This window comes from Helianthus annuus, chromosome 10 (genome assembly GCF_002127325.2).
Source record: "Helianthus annuus cultivar XRQ/B chromosome 10, HanXRQr2.0-SUNRISE, whole genome shotgun sequence".
NCBI classification, from domain to species: domain Eukaryota; kingdom Viridiplantae; phylum Streptophyta; class Magnoliopsida; order Asterales; family Asteraceae; genus Helianthus; species Helianthus annuus.
In genome coordinates, this window is record NC_035442.2 from 152,403,914 (window position 1) to 152,428,738 (window position 24,825).

Below are 24,825 nucleotides of genomic sequence, written 5' to 3' on the forward strand. Positions count from 1 at the left end.
TAATTTCAAAAACAATTTCTTTTTCTCAATTTTTTTTCATTTTCATCATCAGATTTCTCATCGCAATATTCAATTTTGACTTTGTCAAAATTTGTGACATTTTCACTTATTGGAACAGAATTGATCGGTTTTGGACAAGGATGATTCAGAAATTCTGATGAGGTCACAAAACCTTTCAATTTCTTTTCAAGCTCATCAATTTTAGTCGTTGAATTCTCAGCTTCATTTTCAAGTTGAGATATTCTTTCAAAATGAGACTTGATTGTCTTTTCATTTTCAATCTTAATGTTTTCAAGAACAGACTTTTCATTTTCCAAAACTTTTATCTGTTCTTGAAATTTTGTTTCATTTGCCTTCAAATTTTTGTTTTCAAGCTTTATCCAGAAATCTTCATTTTCTGAAGATTTCTTTTTGCTTTCAAAATCTTTTTCTTTCTCTTTTAGAACTTTGTTTTCTAATGTCAAACTGTTCAAATCACTTAACAGTTTGTCATTTTCAGATTTCAACCTTTCACAATTTTCCTTCAATTCAAGAATCTGTTTATCATCAGATTTCTTCTCGTCTTTCAAAGCTGAAATCTCTTCAGTCTGTTCCTCTCCCTCTTGGACACCTTTACTCTTGCTCCCTTTGAATATTGATTTTCCAACTTGACTTCTCTTATTCACAGCATTGTTCTCCATTTGTTCTTCAATCTTCGTAATGAATTGAGAAATTGACAATCCATAGTATTCTCCTGTTCCTTTTAAACTTAAAAGACATGTTTCCCATTCTTTTTGAGGTAAAGCATTGGCTAATTTCTCAACCCATTCACCTGGATTTTTGGTTAAACCCATCTCAGACATGGAACGAACAAGATGGCTATATCTCTCAATGATACTCTTTGTACTTTCACCTGGAAAATTTGAAAACGAGTCAAACTCTTTCTTTAATAAATCTATTTTACTAATTGTTTTACTATTCATATTAAAGAAATTTATATCCATGATTCGGAAACACGATTTTCAAGACAATCCATTTCAAACGAAAATAATCCTTCAAACAGAATTTTCCAAGCGAAATTACCTTTCAAGCGGAATATGGATTTGAAGCGGAATCACTGATTTGAAACGAAATCAAGTAATTTCGCTTGAAACCAAAATTACTTTTCAAGCGGAAATAGGGTTTTCAAGCGGAATACCCTTTAGAGTGGAATAACTGATTTCGCTTGAAATTTTCAAGCAGAATTAGTTTTCAAAACAGGACAGTTCAAGCGAAATAACAACTTGAAGCGGAATCAAGTGTAATTTCAAGCGAGACTATGTTTTCAAGCGGAATCAGGCAAACCGTTTCAAGCGAAATAGCAACTTGAAGCGGAATCAACTCAAAATCTCAAGCGGAATCAGGTGTTTTCAAGCGAAATACCTTATTTCGCTTGAAATTTCAAGCGGAATCAAAAGTACACGTTCAAGCGGAATAAGATTTTTGATTAAGTTTTGTCACTTTTAGCCTGAATTTGGGTCTCAACTTTCAAGGGTTTGTTAAAACTGTTTTTGCACTTTATATGTGAAAATCAGTCCATTTTAACCGTGAAAACTTGATTAATTGTGAAAAGAAGGTGTAGAAATCATAATTTTCCAGCAAAAACGAACTAAACAGTAAGAACTCTTCTTCCTGAGCTCTGATACCACATGTAGGATCGTGAAACGACCTAACGAGTCGATCAGAAGAGTACTCAGACAGAATCAGAGGCGGAATTCATTGATTCTGTCTTTGTTTAGCTTGTATTCACTTTTAACTGTCTCGTTTATTAATCTGGTCACAATTTACAAGCTGGAGACACTTTGACAGGGCTTCGCCATCGAAAACAAGACTAATACAACTGATTTCGCTCGAATGGTATTTATAGGCCATGTGATTCCGCTTGAAACAGCTTCAAGCGGAATTACAAGTTCAAGCGAAATCACTTCACAAGCTAATTCACTTGATTTCGCTTGAAATAATTCTTGTGATTTCGCTTGAAATGACTCCATGTCATTTCAAGCGGAATTACCTATATTTACCCATTTCTCATTTTGCGTGCACTATTCTATCAGTTATAATCTAAGACTCGAACGAAGTTGAAGTCGACAGACAACTGCACCAACAATCAAGTACAAGCTAAATGGAGATGTTGAACGATACAAGGCACGTCTTGTGGCTAAAGGCTTCACACAGATGGAAGGGGTTGATTTCCACGAAACTTTTGCCCCTATTGCAAAATTAGTGACGGTGCGCACCCTTTTGATCGTGGCCGTGAAGCGTGATTGGCACATTCACCAACTTGATGTGAACAATGCATTTTTGCATGGCGACTTGCATGAAGATACCTTAAGGTTTTGGAAAACAAGATGACAATAGGGTATGCAAACTCAAGAAATCCTTGTACGGTCTCAAACAAGCTTCAAGAAATTGGTATCAAAAGTTCACTCATTCTTTATTTGAAATTGGTTTCAAGCAAACTCCCGCCGATCATTCTCTCTTCATTTTCAAAGAAAATAAATTTTTTGTTGCTGCGCTCAATTATGTCGATGATGTTGTTCTTGTGGGAAATGACTCGAGAAAAAATACAAGCAACCAAGGACTTTCTGGATAAGCGATTTAGCATCAAAGACCTTGGACCCTTAAAATATTTTCTGGGCATTGAGGTCGCTAAAACCAATGAAGGTATGGTTTTAAGTCAACGAAAATACACATTGGACATACTTGAAGATGTTGGTGTGCCGGGTTGTAGACCAAGTTCTTTCCCCATGGAACAAAACTTGAAACTTGATATGTGCGACAAGGAACCTCGTGTCGATGCTAATCAATACCGTAGATTGACTGGAAGACTTCTTTATTTCCAAGCTACGAGACCTGATATAGCTTATGCGGTGAACATTTTGAGTCAGTTCGTCAATGATCCTAGACAAACTCACATGGAGGCTGCTACTCGTGTCTTGCGTTATTTGAAGGGAACTCCAGGACAAGGTATTCTCATTCCTAAAGAAGGCGGGGTGAATCTCTTAGCCTATTGTTATTCCGATTGGTTAGGATGTCCAATGACTAGACGGTCCAGAACTGGTTATTTACTTCTTCTTGGAGGAGCTCCTATTTCTTGGAGGACCAAAAAGCAGTCAGTTGTCTCCAAATCCTCAGCAGAAGCCGAATATCGAGCCATGTCTAATGCTGTTAGTGAAATCTTGTGGATGAGGTGGCTTTTATGCGAGCTTGACATGGCCCCTGTCGGACCGACCCAATTGTTTTGCGACAATCAAGCTGCTCGTCACATAGCAAATATGTGACAACCCGTAACTTTGAGGTAAAAACCCGTTTGTTTCACTTTTACAAATCAAATCATATACTTATCCATTTGTGATTAAACCGACCTGAACCGTTTAAACCATGACATAACTAGCGTAACTCGTAACTCTTGAGGTTCGAATGGTGGCATATAATTATAATAATATACTTTAGCTATGGCATACATTTTATACCTTATTAGATAATAATAATAACAATCATGGTAATAACAAACAACAATTCGTAGCTGCCATCTCTTTGTTCTAAACTTGGCAATTAATTAAGTACAACAATTTTTATTTATCTTGGGCCATAATTGAACTCCACACCTCCCCATTGAAATTATGTGTTGCACGTAATGGCACATTATGGTATTATAAGCAGCCATATGTTTTTTTTCTTTTAGTTTCGGTCAAAGGTAAACAGAGCCCAAACTCCACTTTATGCTTTTCGGCCCAGGCCTGCCAAGAAGTCCCAAACTGCCCCACCCATGTTTTATCTTTTAATGAGTTACGTGAACAGTCATAACACATCTAATTCCCCTCACAAACCCTAATCTACGACACAACTCTCCTCTCCTGCTTCTCTTCGCTGCTACTGTGGACGAAGATCCGACCCGGGAACTCGATTTCTAGGATGTTCAATCGAGCCACTCACTCGCTAGGTAACTAGGCTTTGCACTTTTGTATTAATATATGTGATTATATGTGTTTTTTTTATTAATCAATCAGGATTATATGGCTGAGTTGTTGATATGCATGGTGAATTGATATTATTTGAAGTACTAGGTGATAGAGATTGGGTGTTATATTGTCTCGGTCGTTCACATGATCGGTTAAACCACAAGGGTTTATTTGAGGGTTGAAACTTGCTGAAGTGTGATGATATTTATAATGTTCAAGCGTGATTATCATAGAGTTTTGATGGCTGTGTGGTTCTGTTTTGATTGATGATCTTGATGTACTTGTTGATGAATATTCATGGGTTGAATTCACTTAGAGATCATGTAAATTAGCGTATAGATTGCTTGTTTGATCGAAATCTATCTTGTTTTAAAACTAAGTAGTTGTTGATTGACATGATAAGTTTGGTAACTATTGGAATAGGTAATGGTTAGTTGACTAATTTTGAATATGGAAACGATATAACTAAGTGGCACAATTCTCGGATCACACAAGATGTTACCAACCGCACAAGGTTGGATGAATCGCACAAGTTGCCTAATTGTTGACTGTTGGATTGATCATGTCGGTTGGGCCTCAAAGCCCAAGACCTCACTCGCACAAAATGACACCAGACGCACAAAGTGCCCGAGTCGCATAAGTTGTGAGGTTGGGCCGGGTGAACAGATTGGGCTGGACTAACTCCAATCGCACAACCCGTATCGGAGCGCACAAGTCCCGTAGTGGATATTTTTGGGCCGTAGTGTTGTTAGATAATTGTTGATTTGTTATTAGACCGAACAGGCCCAAGGCCCACCCGCACAAGGTCTGTCAATTGCACCAAAGCTAACCGGGCCGCACAGGTTCACTTATGTGTTATTTATATTTGGGCCGAGTACTGTTGGGCTGATAATTATTTGCACAAGTTGGATGGATTGCTTTGAATACAAACTGTTGACATGATCTATACGTGTTTGTAACGTGTTAACTCTGTGTAACCATACGTGCTATACTTAAACCGAACCTGACTTGTATAATAAACATGCTAGGACGTGGTTGATCACATTGTAGCTTAACTGAACCTTTTTCGTGTATCATACCGAGCAACCCCAGGTGAGTTCATTGCATTTTCTCAAGCATGCGTCCCGGTGGTTTGGGACAACTGGTAAACATTCGGAAGGGAAACATTGGGTAAATAACTTAATCGGTTTTGGTTATTGCCTGGAGGGCAATGGGGGTGATTAGTTGATAGCGCTATTAGGTGGGAAACCTCACACCGGGCCGTAAGGACGGGCGTGAACTAATTATCTGGGTATGGCTATGGTTGTTAGAGGCACACTCCTCGGATACATATGGGCACTCTCCCTAGGGTATCTAACGAAGGCAACATAGCAAACGGTCGTTAAGGGGTACCCACTCCCCGGATACTTATGGGCACACTCCCTAGGGTATCTAACATGAGCAACATCGTAACGCAACATTGAATCGCATTAACATACGTCTGGTAACTCAACACGTTAACAAAACCTTGAACTCACCAGCGTAGTCTGACACACTTGTTTGCATGCTTGTAGGTCATTAACGTTTGGAACATGGACTTGCTATCTGGGAGTGCTGGAGTGGTCATGGATTGAGACTCTTGGATTCACTTATAAACAATGCATGGATTTTGGTTATTATTATGAAACGATTACATGCTTCCGCTACACAACTTTTGAGAATTGATAATATGTTGACATCTTATTTTAGTAATTAATGTCAAGACTTATTTAAATATTTATTATTGGTTCAATGTGATTGGTGGCTCGAACTCTGATGCGTAACACGCCTCGCGGGGTTTCCGCAGGTGGAATTTTGGGGGTGTTACAGTTGGTATCAGAGCCACTGGTTATAGTGAACTAGGTTTTAAAACGTTTTGTAAAACCAGACTATAACCGAACAACTTCGAAAATCGATCATGACACTCGGCTCCAGATTGCAAGGTTCGTCTCTCTTTCACTTTATGCATTACTTGCTTAGTAGTCACACACTCACAGCATACATGAACTGAAACGTTTAACACCATAGTGACTTGATAGTGTGACACTACTCTTCGACTCATGTAAACCATAGAATTGTGATATCATCTGTTGTGTTGTTTGAACGGGGGAAACTTCGAGCGCAAGCTAAGAGGCATTGAGATAAGCATGCAAATCGCCTTATTACTATGGGTGCACACATAATAATGACGCGAGGTGCATGCAAATCTCAGTGAGGCTTAATGAGCGTGAGAAGGGTTCTGCCCTATTGTGTGTAAACTTGGTAGTTTGTAGATTTCAATGTGATACTCGACTTTTACCTCATTTCGACCCTTAAAATTGTTCCCTTCTCTTATATAGAACCATGAGGGACAACGGAGGATGGAGGTATAAGTTAATCAACTCCCGGATAAACATGATGACATAAACAATAATCTTACTCCTTGTATTGCTAGAATTGCTATTACATAACAGTTTTCCTCTCTAAACTAGTCTATCCCCTAGCCCTTGCCTTGGCCGACGCTTACCGTTTAAGGTGACAGTTAGTTACTGTTCTTGATATAGATAAGCCTATCATTCCATTATCATGGTCACACTACATTCTCGATTGTCTACGCATAAACTCCTATAACATTGTGCTCTAGTTTAAAAATAACCTGATAAACTCTTCTTTTGATACGTAGTGATCACTTCTTGTACTCTGAGGATGGTTGTGTATTATTTTATGACCATATCATTTCGAAAATATTTTCGTGTCCTTGTAATGAAACCTTTTGGTGACGTACTTGATGTTCCTAATACACACGCCATAGTTCAACCCTTCAAAGCTGGCTTCATACATGTTCGACTAATTACACACTCAATTTCGTACATAGATTTTAGTAAACCATTCTTATTCGCATACGGCAGGCTTGATGACTGTGGAAAACGCTCCGAATAAACCGGATCACTATGAATTCGACCAACCGTTACTCTTCAACATAATTCTTATTGTGTCAACACCCTCAATGTAACGCTTCCAATGACCGGTAGTGTCACCTTATTTCTACTTATACCGCTTGTGTGTGCAACCAACTACACCATCATCATCGGGTTTGCTACTTTACTCATGATTCTAAAACAATTAGATGGAACAGATTGATGATAACCACGTTTTGGTATATTCTTCGCGTCTTATCTTGTTGTGCTAAAATGAATACCATAGTTCTTGCATAGCCCTGTTATACGCTAATCCTCGCTTGGCTAAATCACTCTCTACGAACGTCACTCGAGGAATGAGTCATACTTAAGATCATCAATGTGCAATAACATAAAAATAAAATTTTTACTTACGTAAGGTATGCCAATGTCAAAATTCCTTCTTGTGTGAAAGCACCATACTCATGTATAGCTTCATCGACCTCTTTATTCCATGCTTATCTCCCTTTGACCGAAGGCTGGTCATCTACTACAACCAACTGCGACCAAAATAACACGATCAATATCAACTGAAAATCTCTTTTCCCTCTGAACGAACGAGTCAAGATGATACCAGTCTGAAATAGGGATTAATGCCTAACTTGAGTTTTCATTCAATCGATTGATTGAATTGCTTGAATCACCTGTTCCAAGAAATTATATTTTCTTTCTCGAATTCTTACATACGATGGCATCACCTTTGATCTTCGATAGGGGTGACTGCACCAGTTCTGATCGCCAGTAGCGATACCATATATAAACATATATCTCTTACACTCACTTTATCACATTCACATATTTTGCTTCGAGAAAATCTTGGTGGTGCACCCGACACACGTGATTTGAGGGTTGAGCATTTTAGCCTGTAACAAACTACCTTAACACATTTCCAGTTCGGTTTATCTCGTCGACCCTTCGTTTATGATGTACGACATTCGCCTCAATTCTGGTAAGCTCTAGATATACATTAGATACACTTGCTTCGTGAAGTGTTGGCTACTTAATATACAACATCCATGATAACTAAACACTGCCTTTTTGCAAGTCCCCAAATTCGAAGGCGTATAGCTCACCCAAGTTATATTTAGTGCAACACCCCCCCCCCCGGTCGCACATGTGAAATGCATCAGGCAATGCCATACAGAGGTATTTCAACTTTTGTGAGCATCTCTTGAGCTTAGCATAACTTGTCACAACATTCTTCATTATCAAGCTCCTATTAACTCAACTTGTGTTTCTATTTAAGGGCAAGACATTTTTTTTTGTTAACACAATTAACACAAACTCTATTACCTCAAACACTCATTCATGCATAACACTCACATAACGGTAATTCGGGGAATTACGGAATTACACATGGGTTGTACTCGGACGTTGATGAACAATTAGAACACTATTCCTGAACAAATAAAGAAATATAACTTATGTGAATTTATATGTTATCTGACTTTATATGCTATATGACTTATATATTATTTAGTGAACTTTCGTGAAACCGTATTTAACTACGTGTTTAGTGAATTATCGACAAACTCATAATTGGAGCCTAGAGTATAATATAGCCTAAATTTCGAGGACGAAATTTCTGTAACATGGGGAGGATGTGACACCTGAGAAAAATCCGCAATAATCTTGATTCATAACCTCATCTTCTGTGCTTACTTACCAAATTTCGGGACGAAATTTCTTTCAAGTTGGGGATGATGTGACAACCCGTAACTTTGAGGTAAAAACCTGTTTGTTTCACTTTTACAAATCAAATCATATACTTATCCATTTGTGATTAAACCGACCTGAACCGTTTAAACCATGACATAACTAGCGTAACTCGTAACTCTTGAGGTTCGAATGGTGGCATATAATTATAGTAATATACTTTAGCTATGGCATACATTTTATACCTTATTAGATAATAATAATAACAATCATGGTAATAACAAACAACAATTCGTAGCTGCCATCTCTTTGTTCTAAACTTGGCAATTAATTAAGTACAACAATTTTTATTTATCTTGGGCCATAATTGAACTCCACACCTCCCCATTGAAATTATGTGTTGCACGTAATGGCACATTATGGTATTATAAGCAGCCATATGTTTTTTTTTCTTTTAGTTTCGGTCAAAGGTAAACAGAGCCCAAACTCCACTTTATGCTTTTCGGCCCAGGCCTGCCAAGAAGTCCCAAACTGCCCCACCCATGTTTTATCTTTTAATGAGTTACGTGAACAGTCATAACACATCTAATTCCCCTCACAAACCCTAATCTACGACACAACTCTCCTCTCCTGCTTCTCTTCGCTGCTACTGTGGACGAAGATCCGACCCGGGAACTCGATTTCTAGGATGTTCAATCGAGCCACTCACTCGCTAGGTAACTAGGCTTTGCACTTTTGTATTAATATATGTGATTATATGTGTTTTTTTTATTAATCAATCAGGATTATATGGCTGAGTTGTTGATATGCATGGTGAATTGATATTATTTGAAGTACTAGGTGATAGAGATTGGGTGTTATATTGTCTCGGTCGTTCACATGATCGGTTAAACCACAAGGGTTTATTTGAGGGTTGAAACTTGCTGAAGTGTGATGATATTTATAATGTTCAAGCGTGATTATCATAGAGTTTTGATGGCTGTGTGGTTCTGTTTTGATTGATGATCTTGATGTACTTGTTGATGAAAATTCATGGGTTGAATTCACTTAGAGATCATGTAAATTAGCGTATAGATTGCTTGTTTGATCGAAATCTATCTTGTTTTAAAACTAAGTAGTTGTTGATTGACATGATAAGTTTGGTAACTATTGGAATAGGTAATGATTAGTTGACTAATTTTGAATATGGAAACGATATAACTAAGTGGCACAATTCTCGGATCACACAAGATGTTACCAACCGCACAAGGTTGGATGAATCGCACAAGTTGCCTAATTGTTGACTGTTGGATTGATCATGTCGGTTGGGCCTCAAAGCCCAAGACCTCACTCGCACAAAATGACACCAGACGCACAAAGTGCCCGAGTCGCATAAGTTGTGAGGTTGGGCCGGGTGAACAGTTTGGGCCGGACTAACTCCAATCGCACAACCCGTATCGGAGCGCACAAGTCCCGTAGTGGATATTTTTGGGCCGTAGTGTTGTTAGATAATTGTTGATTTGTTATTAGACCGAACAGGCCCAAGGCCCACCCGCACAAGGTCTGTCAATTGCACCAAAGCTAACCGGGCCGCACAGGTTCACTTATGTGTTATTTATATTTGGGCCGAGTACTGTTGGGCTGATAATTATTTGCACAAGTTGGATGGATTGCTTTGAATACAAACTGTTGACATGATCTATACGTGTTTGTAACGTGTTAACTCTGTGTAACCATACGTGCTATACTTAAACCGAACCTGACTTGTATAATAAACATGCTAGGACGTGGTTGATCACATTGTAGCTTAACTGAACCTTTTTCGTGTATCATACCGAGCAACCCCAGGTGAGTTCATTGCATTTTCTCAAGCATGCGTCCCGGTGGTTTGGGACAACTGGTAAACATTCGGAAGGGAAACATTGGGTAAATAACTTAATCGGTTTTGGTTATTGCCTGGAGGGCAATGGGGGTGATTAGTTGATAGCGCTATTAGGTGGGAAACCTCACACCGGGCCGTAAGGACGGGCGTGAACTAATTATCTGGGTATGGCTATGGTTGTTAGAGGCACACTCCTCGGATACATATGGGCACTCTCCCTAGGGTATCTAACGAAGGCAACATAGCAAACGGTCGTTAAGGGGTACCCACTCCCCGGATACTTATGGGCACACTCCCTAGGGTATCTAACATGAGCAACATCGTAACGCAACATTGAATCGCATTAACATACGTCTGGTAACTCAACACGTTAACAAAACCTTGAACTCACCAGCGTAGTCTGACACACTTGTTTGCATGCTTGTAGGTCATTAACGTTTGGAACATGGACTTGCTATCTGGGAGTGCTGGAGTGGTCATGGATCGAGACTCTTGGATTCACTTATAAACAATGCATGGATTTTGGTTATTATTATGAAACGATTACATGCTTCCGCTACACAACTTTTGAGAATTGATAATATGTTGACATCTTATTTTAGTAATTAATGTCAAGACTTATTTAAATATTTATTATTGGTTCAATGTGATTGGTGGCTCGAACTCTGATGCGTAACACGCCTCGCGGGGTTTCCGCAGGTGGAATTTTGGGGGTGTTACAAAATAACCCGGTTTTTCATGAGCGCACCAAACACGTAGAAATGGACTGCTACTTTGTAAGGGAAAGAGTTGATTCTATAGAGATATGTTCTTTGCTATTGCCACCAAATATCAAATTGCTGACGTTCTTACAAAAGCCTTAGGGGCCAACTCACTCCATTTCCTGCTGTGCAAGTTGGGTGTTTGGAACCTTCACGCTCCAACTTGGGGGAGAGTATAGAATATGGGTTTTTTATTGTGCAACATTCTCACCTTATTTGTCTCTCCAAGACTATTGCTTCATCATGATTTCCATGGTCACATTCTTGCTTTGTAATCATAAAAATATCATCATCCGAATACCATTAATAAAACAAAACCCATAACAGTTTTGGTATTTAAGTGTAAGCATTTAAAAAAATCGGGTGTCAATTATGAAACTCTTATTTTTTTCTTGAATTTGAAGCCTCATTTAAGACATGAATGTACTAAACGTGCGTAATAACTTTATCATTTAATACAAAAAAAAATATGTGTTATACTGTTGTTATTATTTATATTTATGTACGACCAATTATTAAAACCTATATAAATTAGCAAATACTTTGTGCTTGGATGACTTGTACTTTTGGCTTTGGGTGTCTTTCAAAAAAAATTTGATTTTTTATTTTTAACCCAAAGGTTTCTACCTTTTTCACTTTTAACCCTACATGATGTGTTTTTTTAACTTTAACCCAAAATTTTTTATTATTTGCAATTTAACTTCACAACTTTTCTCACCTATACTTTTCATCTTTGGCAGATTTTCGTTTTACGTATAGTTCTAAATTTTCCGAGTTAATACGACGCAACATACGAGTGTGGTTCAACTTTTTTTTATGTTTTGTTTCAAATTTTGCAAGTTAATACGCCGCAACGTACATGTGTGGTTCAACGTTTTTACCTCTATTTTTTCATGTTTGACAGGTTCGTCGCAACACGCAAATCCTAGGTCGAGTCAGTGTTGGTGGTCGATAACGGTTGTGTGACGTTAGTACTATTTGACATCGTTTTACGCCCTGACGCAATGCGTGGTGTGCTTTGGGGGTTTTTCAAAGAAAAAATGATTATGCATATGGATGTCGTAAGCTTGGCTTTGGGGGTTTTCGAAAAAAAATTTGTTTTTTTACTTTTCACCCAAAAGTATTTCATAAATTACTTTTAACCCAAAACTATTTTTTTTACTTTTAACCCAAAACTTTTTATCTTTGGCAATCTATCCTAACAACTTTTTTTTACTTTCAAGTTTGGTCCTTTATAGTTTTCGTTTTTCGCATATTTTTCGCTTTATGTTTGGTTCTAAATTTTGTGACTTAACACATCGCAACGTGCGTCTTTGATTTAACGTTTTTACGTTTCGTTCTAAATTTTACGAGTTAACACGACGCAACGTGCGGTTGTGGATGGACATCGTCTAATTTTTTCCCGTTTGATAGGTTTAACATAACGTACGGGTCCTAGATTTACTTATTTATAACTAAAGAATCCCCACCGCATTGCGGCGGGTCTCAATTCTAGTTTTTTTAATTTTATCAACAAACTATAGTACATATGTATACAGTGGCGGAGCGAGAAACTTTTTTCTTATGGTGTCATTTTTTATGGATACCCCAGTTTATAGTAACCCGGAGTCGAACTTTTTTGGATCGGTGCGGATCTAGTCAGGTCAAATCACATAATAAAAGCAAATATCACAGTAAAAGTACAATGTCATTAAACTAAAACACATAATAAAATTACAAAGTCATTTGAAATATATAATAAAATACATTTAATAGTTGCTTTATACGCATTTTCATGTTTTGAAAACGATTCATAATATTTTCAATGGCAACTTGAAAAAAAAAACCCCTCTTTTTCATTATAACAAATAAGTGCACGCATCATTCAAATGATCATCAAACATCTTCTTAGGTTAAACAGTTGAAACAAAACCAATTAGACATGGGGCTATAATGCTTACTAGATTAGAAAAAATAAAAATTAAGCATGGACCTTTAATGATTTAAAATATACTAATTAAATTCAAGTAAATGGGCTTAATTTTTAAAATATAAATTTGTTTATTATGTAATTGTTTTAGAAGAAAACAAAACAATTGTGTCGTTTGTAAAAACACAATGGTGCTACTCATAAAAAACAATGGTGTCGCTCGAATTTTTCATATTATACGTTGTATTTGCTACACAACTGTGTATATATTACTTATATGTATACTAGATTTGATTCTTATTAATTTAAATTAATAATTTTTAAAATCTTTGATATTTTTTTTAATTTTATCAACAAACTATAGTACATATGTATATATTATTTATATGTATACTAGATTTGATTCTTATTAATTTAAATTAATAGTTTATAAAATCTTTGATATTTACGGTTAAGCCCTGCAACTAGTGCAAGTGAACACGTGATGTACATTGCCTTGTCACTTGCCTTAGCCTTGAAGTTTTTTATTTTTTTCTCACCGAGTGTTCATAAATTTATATTTATATTGAAATATTTGACAAAGAAGACGTTAAATATATAAGAACTATTTGATTTACATGTATTCGCTATCTAATACATAATAATTTCGAATAGAGTAAATTACGTTTTTGACCCCTGTGATTATATCACTTTTACTATATTAGCCTAAAATAAATTTTTTTAACATATTTGCCCCCACGGTCTCTATAACTAACCATTTTGGCCCCTATGATCTCTAGACTTAGCGGTCAAAATGGTTAGTTATAAAAATCATGGGGGCCGACATGTTAAAATTTTTTATTTTGGGCTAATATAGTAAAAGTGATGTAACCACATGGGCCAAAAACATAATTTACTCTTTCGAATAATTTCATAAATGATGTACCTAATCTAACTTATAAGGCTATAGGATGTGAGGGGCATGGTTGGGTCATCAATCACAACGTATGATCATTAATGGATTGCTACACCACCCCCTTGTCTCATCAACCATGATTCATGGTAACCGTGGTCCTCCTTCCTTATTTAATATTTCCTTTCCTCTCACAAAAATAAATTAAAATAAGATAATAGTGGTTTGAGTCATGACCACACCTTTAGGCTAGTGGTTTTGGATGATGGATTAGAAGTAGGTGACATGACGATGATGTGGAGTGTCATGGTGATCATGAAAGTCATGACCACACCCCCAAATAATGTCACATAACATTCTCTCCTTCAACCTCATAAATTTTATTTATATTTGTTTAATAAATTCTTGAGTAAACTGCCATTTTGGTCCCTGTGGTTTGGTCACTTTTGCCACTTTAGTCCAAAACTTAAACTTTTTGCATCTGGGTCCCTGTGGTTTCAGTTTTATTGCCATTTTGGTCCAAAAGAAATCAGATCATATTTGTCTTATAAAATCCTGCAATTTTGTTATTTTCCTTAGGGGTAAATCAGGTCATATTTGTCTTATAAAATATGGTATTTATTTATAAAAGAGAAATGAACCTTTTGCCCCTGCGGAAAATGACAAAATAGCAGGATTTTATAAGTCAAATATGACCTAATTTTATTTTTGGACCAAAATGGCAATAAAACTGAAACCACAGGGACCCAGATGCAAAAAGTTTGAGTTTTGGATTAAAGTGGCAAAAGTGACCAAACCACAGGGACCAAAATGGCAGTTTACTCTAAATTCATTTAATGTTAATATTAATTAGAGTAAACTACCATTTTGGTCCCTATGGTTTAGCCAGTTTTGCCACTTTAGTCCAAATCTCAAAGTTTTTGCATCTGGGTCCCTGTGGTTTCAGTTTTATTGCCATTTTGGTCCAAATCTCAAATCTGGTCAGATTTCCAAAAAAAACCCTGGTTTTTGTCCTTTTCCTCAGGGGCATTTTGGTCATCAAATAAAAAAACATCTACCCTCTCTTTCTTTTCTCATTTATTTAAAAAAGTAATATATATATATATATATATATATATATATATATATATATATATATATATATATATATATATATATATAGGGGATGGATCATGAGAAAACTAGTTTAAATGAGAAAACCAAAAAACTAACTAAAAAAACCTAAAAAAAACCAAAAACTAACTAAAAAACCTAAAAAAAACCAAAAAAATACCAAATTTTTTTTTTTTTTTTACAATTTTTTAATAAAAAATCGCTACTTTATATGTATGGAAAAAAATTTTCAAAAAAAAAAAAAAATTTTGTTGTACTGCACATGTGCACTAATACGGAAAGCCTAAACCACTTAACCCACCACCCACCGACACCCCCAAAAACCTAAACCCCCCCCACCCCCACCCCCCAAAACCTAAATTCACCCTCCCACCAAAAGCCTAACCCCCCACCCCCCACCCCCCACCCCCCACCCCCCAAAAACCTAAACCCCCCACCCCCCACCCCCACCCCCCAAAAACCTAAAACTAAACCCTAAACATAAACCCGAAAAAAACCTAAACCCCCACCCCCCCCCCAAAAAAAACCTAAACCCCCCTCCCCCACCCCCCAAAAACCTAAACCCCCCACCCCCACCCGCCAAAAACCTAAACCCCCCACCCCCAAAAACCTAAAACTAAACCCTAAACATAAACCCGAAAAAAAACCTAAACCCCCCACCCCCCCCCCCCACCCCCAAAAAAAACCTAAACCCCCCTCCCCCCTCCCCCCATACCCAAAAACCTAATCCTAATCCTAAACCTCCAAAAAAACTAACCCTAAAAGCTAAACTAGACTCAAAAAGCTAATTTTAAGCATGTAATGCAATTGTAGTACATGTTACATTGCACATGTGCACTATTATAATAATAGTGTAGAAAACAAGACGACACCATAAATCTTTTTTTATGTCATAAAAAATATGCTCGAATATACTTGAATGAAAGATAAGAAAATTTGTGATCTTATGGTGCCATTTTTGTTTTAAAATGATAACGTATGGAGAAATGGGAAATGTTTGAAAATTTATATATTTTTTGTTCCAATTTTACCCCTCCTTCATTAAAAGTCTCCCCTCATTCATTAAAAGTCTCCCTCCCTCTCCCTTTTAGTGGATTTTAGTTAGTTTTCTAGTTTTCTCATTTATATCTAGTTTTCTCATGATCATCTCCCTATATATATATATATATATATATATATATATATATATATATATATACAAGTAAGGTTCATGCGAGAACCACCTTATTGCGAGAACCGCGAGAACCAATGTGAACACAACCTAAAATAGCCAAAAAAACCTAACCCCCACCCCCACCCCCAAAAACCTAAACCCCCCCCCACCCCCCAAAAAAAAACCTAACCCCCCCCCCCCCCCCCCCCAAAACCTAAATGCTAAAAACTAAAACCCTTAAAAAACCTAAAAAAAACCTAACCCCCCCACCCCAAAAACCTAAACCCCCCTCCCCCACCCCCAAGCTAAAATGCTAAAAACTAAACCGCCAAAAAACCTAAAAAATCTAAAAAAATAAAAAAAATCTAATTTTTTTTTATTTTTTTACTATTTTTATGTTTTAAATCGCTACTTTTAGTAGCAAAAAAAAAATCTTTTTTTTTTAAAAAACAAATTTTAAATTTTTTTTGATACTAAATTAGCGATTTTTATATAAAAAATAGTAAAAAAATAAAAAAAAAATTTGGGTGTTTTTTAGATTTTTTTGGGTGTTTTTTAGATTTTTTTAGGTATTACTGTTTGTGTTCACACTGGTTCTCGCGGTTCTCGCAATAAAGGGTGGTTCCTAACGGATCTTTGTCCTATATATATATATAGGGAGCCACTAGAATGAAAACTACCCCGAGTTGTAAGAACCGCGAGAACCACACCATCCGGGTCGCCGTTTATCATAATTTTTTTTACAACTAGATGTGTATATTATAAACACATCCGTAAAATAAAAAAAAATTATACCCCCCCCCCCCGAGGGGGTAGTTTTTTACACCACAAGTTTGGTGAAAAAAAAAAGAAAAAAAAACACCAAACTTGTGGTGTAAAAAACTACCCCCTCGGGGGGGGGGGGGGGGGCGTTTAATTTTTTTTTTTTTACGGATGTGTTTATAATATACACATCTAGTTGTAAATAAAAAATCATGGTAAACGGCGACCCGTATGGTGTGGTTCTCGCGGTTCTTACAACTCGGGGTGGTTTTCATTCTAGCAGCCCCATATATATATATGCACAGCCCCACTTCTTCATCAACAACAAACTCACCTTAGTTACAGGGTTCCAATCACACTTTGTTTCTCTCTCTATACGCCATTATCAACATATCAACAACAAATTCACCTTCATTTCAACCAATTTCATCAACAAAATCTCCAAATCACACATAAAAACACCATCTCACACCTTCAATGCTATCAAATGCCTAAAAACCCCCACCGTTCGTCCAAACAATTCACCGAAAAACCTAACCCTAACTTTCCGGCAAGTAAACATCGTCTAGTCTATCGTCCTCAAGCCCTCCGCAGCCACAACCGCTGGAGCTGCTGCTTACGTTACTGCCTCTGGATCACCGTCCTTCTCCTCGTTCTAATCCTCTGCGCGTTCTACATACCCACCACCACTGTCTCCCTTCCACCACCGTACACCCACGCCACCGCCTCACCACAAAGAATCATTCAACCAAAATGCAAACCTCACCAGCCTCCAAACCCCTAAACCAACCGGACTTCAAAATCGGCAAACGAGTCCATTACACCATGAGGTTCCTGCACCATCAGCCCCAACACCCCCCTTCTCTCTCTCTCATCTGCAGATGACCACCACCACCACCCCCATCTTCACAAATTCCCCAAATCAAACAAGGACGCCACCGCCTCTCTCTTTTTCTTTCATCTCTCTCTCATCTACAGATGACCGTCATCACCGCCACACCGCCACCACCTACCTTCTTTCACAAACCCTAGAACGAGTTTAAAGAGAGAAAGAGAGGGTAAAAGCTAGGGTTTTAGGTTTTAGAGAGAGAAAGAGGGGGAAAGAACGGGGTGGTTGTGCTCTGAAGAGAAGAGAGATGAGAGAGGAAAGAGGAAGAGTTTATAGAGAGAGAGAGAGCAGAGTTTATAGAGAAGGTGACAAATGACCATTTTGCCTCTGAGGAAAAGGACAAAATAGTAGGCTCTTTTTGAAAAAAACTAAGTTGATTTTGTTTTTGGATCAAAAAGGCACAAAACTGAAACCACAGGGACCAAAATGAAAGTGTTGGACTAAAGTGGCAAAACTGTCCAAACCTCAGGGACCAAAATGGCAGTTTACTCTATTAATTAATAACAAATATATAGATATCACTTATTTTTTATCCCTATATTTATCTAAAATTAATAAATAACTTCAATTTTGCAATTTAGACATTTTGTTTTTTACTTTTAACCCAAATTTTTCATCTTTTGCAATTTAATCCTAACTCTTTTTTATTTTCAATTTTGGTCCACCATACTTTTCATCTTTCCTAAGTTTTTCGTTTCGTTCTAAATTTTGTGAGTTAACGCACCGCAACGTGCGTGTGGGGTTCAACATTTTTCGTATATTTTTTCCCGTTTGACTGGCCCGTCGTGTCACATCTATTTTTCTGTCTTTGACAAGTTCGTCCGACACGCGGGTCCTGGATGGACTTATTTTTTCTATGTTTTACGTTTCGGTTTACTTTCTCAGCAACGAGCGTGCGTGATTCAAAGATTTTACGTCTGCTTTTCGCTCGGCGTTATTTTTTTCCCGTTTTTATTTATTTTGTTTTTACGAGACTTTCCGGTGTTGGTGGTCGCTAACAATGATATAGTATTGCTACTATTTAACACAGTTTTATGACAACCGCTATAACGCAGGGGCTTAATACTAGTTAACTAATGTATAAATCTATAATAAAGTTTAATACTTCCATAAATAGAGTATTAGTTGTTACCAAGTATTTAACTATTGAGAATTTGAAATCGCCTGTATATACATTTTAATTAATTAAAAGGGGTCAAGACTTTGCAAAATGGTTTAAAACGGACCCATCGTCAAATTTTATAATCATAGTTGTAAAAAGTTTGTTCTTTAAACATACGCATTTTTAATAAGCGTTTGTAAAAATTTAAACTGACTCAACATACTTCTTTTTACACTTGTTTTATGTGTCAGTTGATGCCAATGGTTACACGTTTCCTTAAAAGGGGTTGCGGCCCACCTCTGAAGCGCGAACAAGTGACTCAAGAGTCAATGGAGTCCTTGTGATTAAAATGCTAGCAACCGTGCACCTCAACTCGCCGTTAGTTTTGGTACTTCTTGAAAAAATAACATTTCAGAATTCTGTTTATAAATCATAGATCCCCACAACCTTATTATCATATAACATAAGGATTTTAAAGCTTAAACTCCAATTTCATACCATCTGTCTTTAAGTTTTTAATCATTGCAATTGCAACTTAAATATAAATTGAAGTGTGGTTCCCACACGAAACACATATGCCAAGCTGACTTAATGAAATAACATCAAATTCTTTTTACAATCCAGCTTTTCAAAGAAAACTGAATACATTCTTTGTGGCTGATCTAAGATTGTTTTTCACTGGGTTCACTTTGATAGATGCTCGAATTTCGATCAACTCGATGTTAGAATTTTCAGGTCGGGTGATTGGAAAAGTTGTTATGGAAAAAAATGAAGCAGCATTGAAAAATTGAAACCGACGCAACGAGTTCCAAGACTTTCAGGAGGAAAATTAAACCACATACCACACTGCTTGTTTGATAATTGTTCCCTAGTCCAGACCTTCCTTCTTTTAATGATATATACTAAAAATAATTGATAAATTGGCGATAATCAGGGATCGAACACGCAACCTGTGGCTTAAAATTGTACCGTCTAACCACCAGAACCTTTTTCCACTTTGTTTATGTTTTCACTTTAAGTTTTATTAATGGGTTCACTTTTAATCATTTGTATTGTCGTGCTACTTAAAAACCGAAACCCAATCAGTTGCTGGGAACCCGGAGTTCCTACTTAGCTCCGCCCTCTTTGATACCCACATTTATCAAGGTAGCGTTTGGTATGCAAGAATGAGAGGTGGAATGGAATGGACCATTGAGGGGGAATGAAGAAAAGAGTGTTTGGTTGGTTGATGGAATGGAATCGCCCATTCCAAAATGCATTCCATTCCCTCAAAATCATTCCATCCCTCCCCCCTGTTTTTTTTTTCCATTCCATTCCCTATTCACCCTTCATTAACAACACCACGACATACTACCGTTGCCACCACCCACCACCACTGTCAACCGCCGCCGTCACCCACCTTCGCCGCCACCCGCCACCGCCGTCACCCGCCACCGCCGCCATCCACCATCGCCGTTTCCACCTCCGATCACCGCCACCACCCACCTTCGATCACTGCCGCTGCCACCTCCGATCACCGCCGCCGTCGCCACCCACCTCCGCCATCGCTATCAACCACCACCACCCACCGCCACCACCACTACCACCTGCCACCACCTGCCACCACCGTCTCCGTCGCTACCACAGCCGCCGCCTACCTTCGCCGTCACCCACCACCACCGCTGTCACCACCCGTCGCCGTCTCCAATCGCCGCCGTCTCCACCCACCACCACCGCGGCAACTACAACTGCCACCTATCACCACCCACCATCGCCGCCCATCATTGACCACCGCCATCTGATTTTATTCCTTCGTCTTTTCTCGCATACCAAACAACAAAAAGTAATGGTTCATTCCATTCTCACATGGTAACCAAACAAGACATGGAATAGTAATGATCAATTCCATTACCTCATGCATTCCATTACCTCGTTCATTCCATTCCCCCATTCATTCCATTACCCCATACCAAACAGACTCCAAGAGATTTGTGATATGATCTTTAATTTGAAAGCCAGCATGGTGTGTGTGACAACAAGTTGGGCCACATAATTAGTAAGGTGGGCCTGGATGTAACAGCTAACAATTAGAAAATCATATAGGCCTTACCATCTTAATAAATAAGAATAAACTTGGGCTTGGAAAGAACGATGCAAAATCATTGTATTGGGCCAAAAGTCAAAACACATCATGCAGGGTTGTGATTAAAGGTTCACAAACCGGTTAATATTAATAAATTGTTCGGTTAACCGGTTATACTGGTTAATTTTACTTTTTGACTATAAACGGTTAATGCTTTAACAGGTTATTACTTTAATCGGTTATGTTCTAACTAGTCTGATAATTACTTTAACCAATTCGGTTAATTAACCGGTTATTTTCGGTTAATAACCAATTTTTTTATGCTTTTTTTAAAATTTTCTATTAACCGGTTAACAAAATGGTTAACAACCGGTTCCTATACTGAATATCAATAATTGCTTACTAACCTAAGGTTAAAAATAACCACTAAGGTTATGGTTAGTTAACTGGTTATTTTGTGCACCTCTAGTTGTAATAGGCTAGTGGCATATTGGGTTGGGATAAGGTTTAAAGACCATTAGGTCCTGGGTTCCATTCTCACAAGGGAGGCTTTTCCAGTTTTATTGAGTTTTCTTCTGAATTGGTATATAGACATTTTCCTATTGGAGAAGGATATGATTGGGTGGTTCCTCTAGTAGCACGATAATACTTTAGTGGTCTGTCAGTTATTCAAATTTACCGTATAAGTAAGATTAAACACCATCAAACTATGTATTATATTTGAGAAATATCACCGAATTCTAAACAATATTTTATATTTTATATTTTATATAATCTATAAGGGGATAAACAAAAGGAAATTTAGTTCTTGGTTGTAACCCGAATCAAGCAAATCGTTTGACCCGAATTTAGAGAAACATAGATCCGTAACTTTTAAACAAAATGTTGTATCCTAATTACTAAGACTAGTCGGTATGGGGACCGGCCTAGGGGCCGGCGGGCTCTGGCGACGAGCCTGAACACCACCCCTAGGGCCGGCCCCGTCTTCATCATCCTCCACCGAACGCCCTTGCAGGGCCTCATGTTTTCAAACAATTGTCGTTTAACGGCTAGTTTTTTTTAAATTAAATCTTTTTTTGAAATAAATGCCCTCAAACGCCTATATTTAAAAAAATAATAAATTATTTTATTTTTAAATACACATCTTTCACCCCATTTTTAAACCATTCCAACCCAAACTCTCTCTCAACTTTATAAAATTCTTCATCTTTTTTATAAATTTGGCTATGGATCCATACAATCCAAACACCCGAACCCGAACACGAACACAAACCCAAACGTTTTTCTCAGTATCCGGTTGCTATCCAACAATGGATCCGAGTTGGTCGGCATCGCAATTTTCTTTCTTGGGTTGCCAACAAACCCCCAACGCTTTCGCTCAAATGAACCAAATGTAATTCATGTAACAAATGTTAATGCGAAACCCGTTCAACTCACAATTTGAATCGCAACCACAACCTTCACCGCCACCGGTAGAATCGTCTCAACCCATAGAAGATGAAGTTGAATATGTTCCGGAGACGCAACCCTAAACCTCAAAACGGAAAGCACGGAAGCAAGTGGCGCGTCTAGCCGGTGATCAACATTCGAGAGCGAAGGCACAACCTTGGTCATAGATCGAGGAGGTGGCGTTAGCTAAGACGTGGATTAGCACGTCAAAATGCCCCATTGTTGGTATGTAAAAATATATAAATTTTAAACTTTTTAAATATATAATCTTTACATTTTTTAATATATAACTTTTGTTACATTTTAAAAATATAGGTAACAACCAAATCAGCGATGGTTTTTGGAAAGAAACACTAGCAAAATTCTTTGTGATTATGGAACAAGGCCCGCATCGCGATCTCGGTTCCGTCGCTTCGAAGTGGCGAAAGATGCGTTCGGTCGTGAACCGATTTTGCGGGGATTGTAATAATTTATATGTTAATCGTCCAAGTGGGTGGAGTGACGAAAGCGTTTTTAAAGAGGTGATGCGTAGATACAAAGACGAGCATCGGGTCGTTTTCCCACACGTCCGGGCATGGGAGGTTATGCGAACCAATAAGAAGTGGGCGCCGGTTCCAAACGAGGTTGTAAGCGCTAAACGAACAAAAACCTCAGAGATTGGAAGTTATAGTGCGGGGGGCTTGGACGTATGATGTCAGATAAATATAAACGACGAGCCGGAATTTGACGACAAAGAGCACGTAGTTCAAACGGAGGCACGTCCCCTGGGAAAAGACAAGGCCCAAAAGGCAGCAGCTGCTAAAAAACAAGCCTCATCGAGGGGCGGTTCGAAAATGGACGACTTGATGGCCCATGTTAAAGCATATATCGACCGAGATCACAACCGAAAAAGGCACAAGTGAAGCAACGTGAAGTAGACGAACGGGATTGGTTGAAGCAAGAGGCGGTAGAACTAAAGGAATGGGAGATAATGACAGCCGATATCAACTCGTATCCGGAAGAAGATCGTCTAGTTTTGCGTAAAATGAAAGAAAAGATAGCTAAAAATGGAATTCTTAGAATTTTTTATTTTTACCAATCTAGTATTTTTTTAAGTTGTTTATTTTTTTAAGTTATGTAATTTGTTTTAATATTAATGATTTTATTTTATAAGTTATTAAATGTTAGAAGTATGTTGAATTTAAAAAAAAAAAATTAGAAAATGGGGATTCGTATTCTATTCAGCTTGGGATCAAATGAATTCTAACACCCAAGTAATCATAATATGAGTATGCTTAGAATATGAAATATTGATGTTAACCATATAAATGGTTTGTGATCAAGAAACACACTAATGGTTAATTTGACTTTAGAAAGTCAATCAAATGTGACAAAAAATCACATGTGGGAACTTGGAACCTGTATTGTAACAACTCTTAAAAAGTTCCCATAACAACACATAACCGAAACCTCGAATGCATACGACGAGAACCAGCACGAAAAACAAGAAAACTTAATTTTTGTCACTGTCGCGTGGCGCGACAGGACAGTCTTGGATTGTTGCGTGGTGCGATGGGTCAAGATTCTCCGGATGGCCACGTGGAGCCACGTGGCAGGCCTACATGACTGACTCATGACACCTATGACCTAGCACTCCCCTTCGCGTGGCGCGACAGGGAGAATTTGGTCCGTCGCGTGGCGCGATGAGTGCCGAATTCCATCTAAATAAACACAGTCCCTTAGCGGGAAACGACAAGACCAATCAGAACCGTCGTGTGGCGCGACGACGTCAAAATCCAACTATAAATAGATATGGGGTCTTGAACTTTCACACTGCACAAACCACATTCGAAAAATCAAATCCTACGACCTTCGTATCTCTGTTCCCGAATCTTTGTCTCGATTCCCGTGTACGAAACCCTAATCACTGAAACGATACCCTATCTGATCGATTGGAAACCCTAGCAACGAAAAGCTGAAGTTCCATCTGAATACTGTGATAATTTATATGTTGCAGTTTTGATCTCGTGATTATTGTTAAAGTTTGATTTGGTTTCTTAGACTAATATGTGTTACATTCGGTGCATCTAGGAATTAGGGCTTATAATCAGGATGCTGTTAAACCAAAAAATATAGCAATGTGAATCATTTTCTTTTATCAAATACTTTCAAAACCCTAAATATTTTCCAGTTGTTACTTATATTTACAGTGATTAAGTCTTTGTATTATTATTGGAAAACTACTGTCAGTATGTGGGGTTTTGTATAGACTACTTGATAAGTTTCACTAGTTGGAGAAATGG

At 37.8% G+C, this 24,825-nt stretch overlaps 1 protein-coding gene across 1 annotated transcript; it reads left to right on the forward strand.

Annotated features, from left to right (window-relative positions):
- The first annotated feature begins 2,540 nt into the window (after positions 1-2,540).
- On the forward strand, positions 2,541-3,299 carry LOC110882776 (secreted RxLR effector protein 161-like). The gene has a single exon (XM_022130712.1). It carries the CDS (start codon positions 2,541-2,543, stop codon positions 3,297-3,299), a length of 759 nt encoding a protein of 252 aa, XP_021986404.1.
- Positions 3,300-24,825: the final 21,526 nt, after the last annotated feature.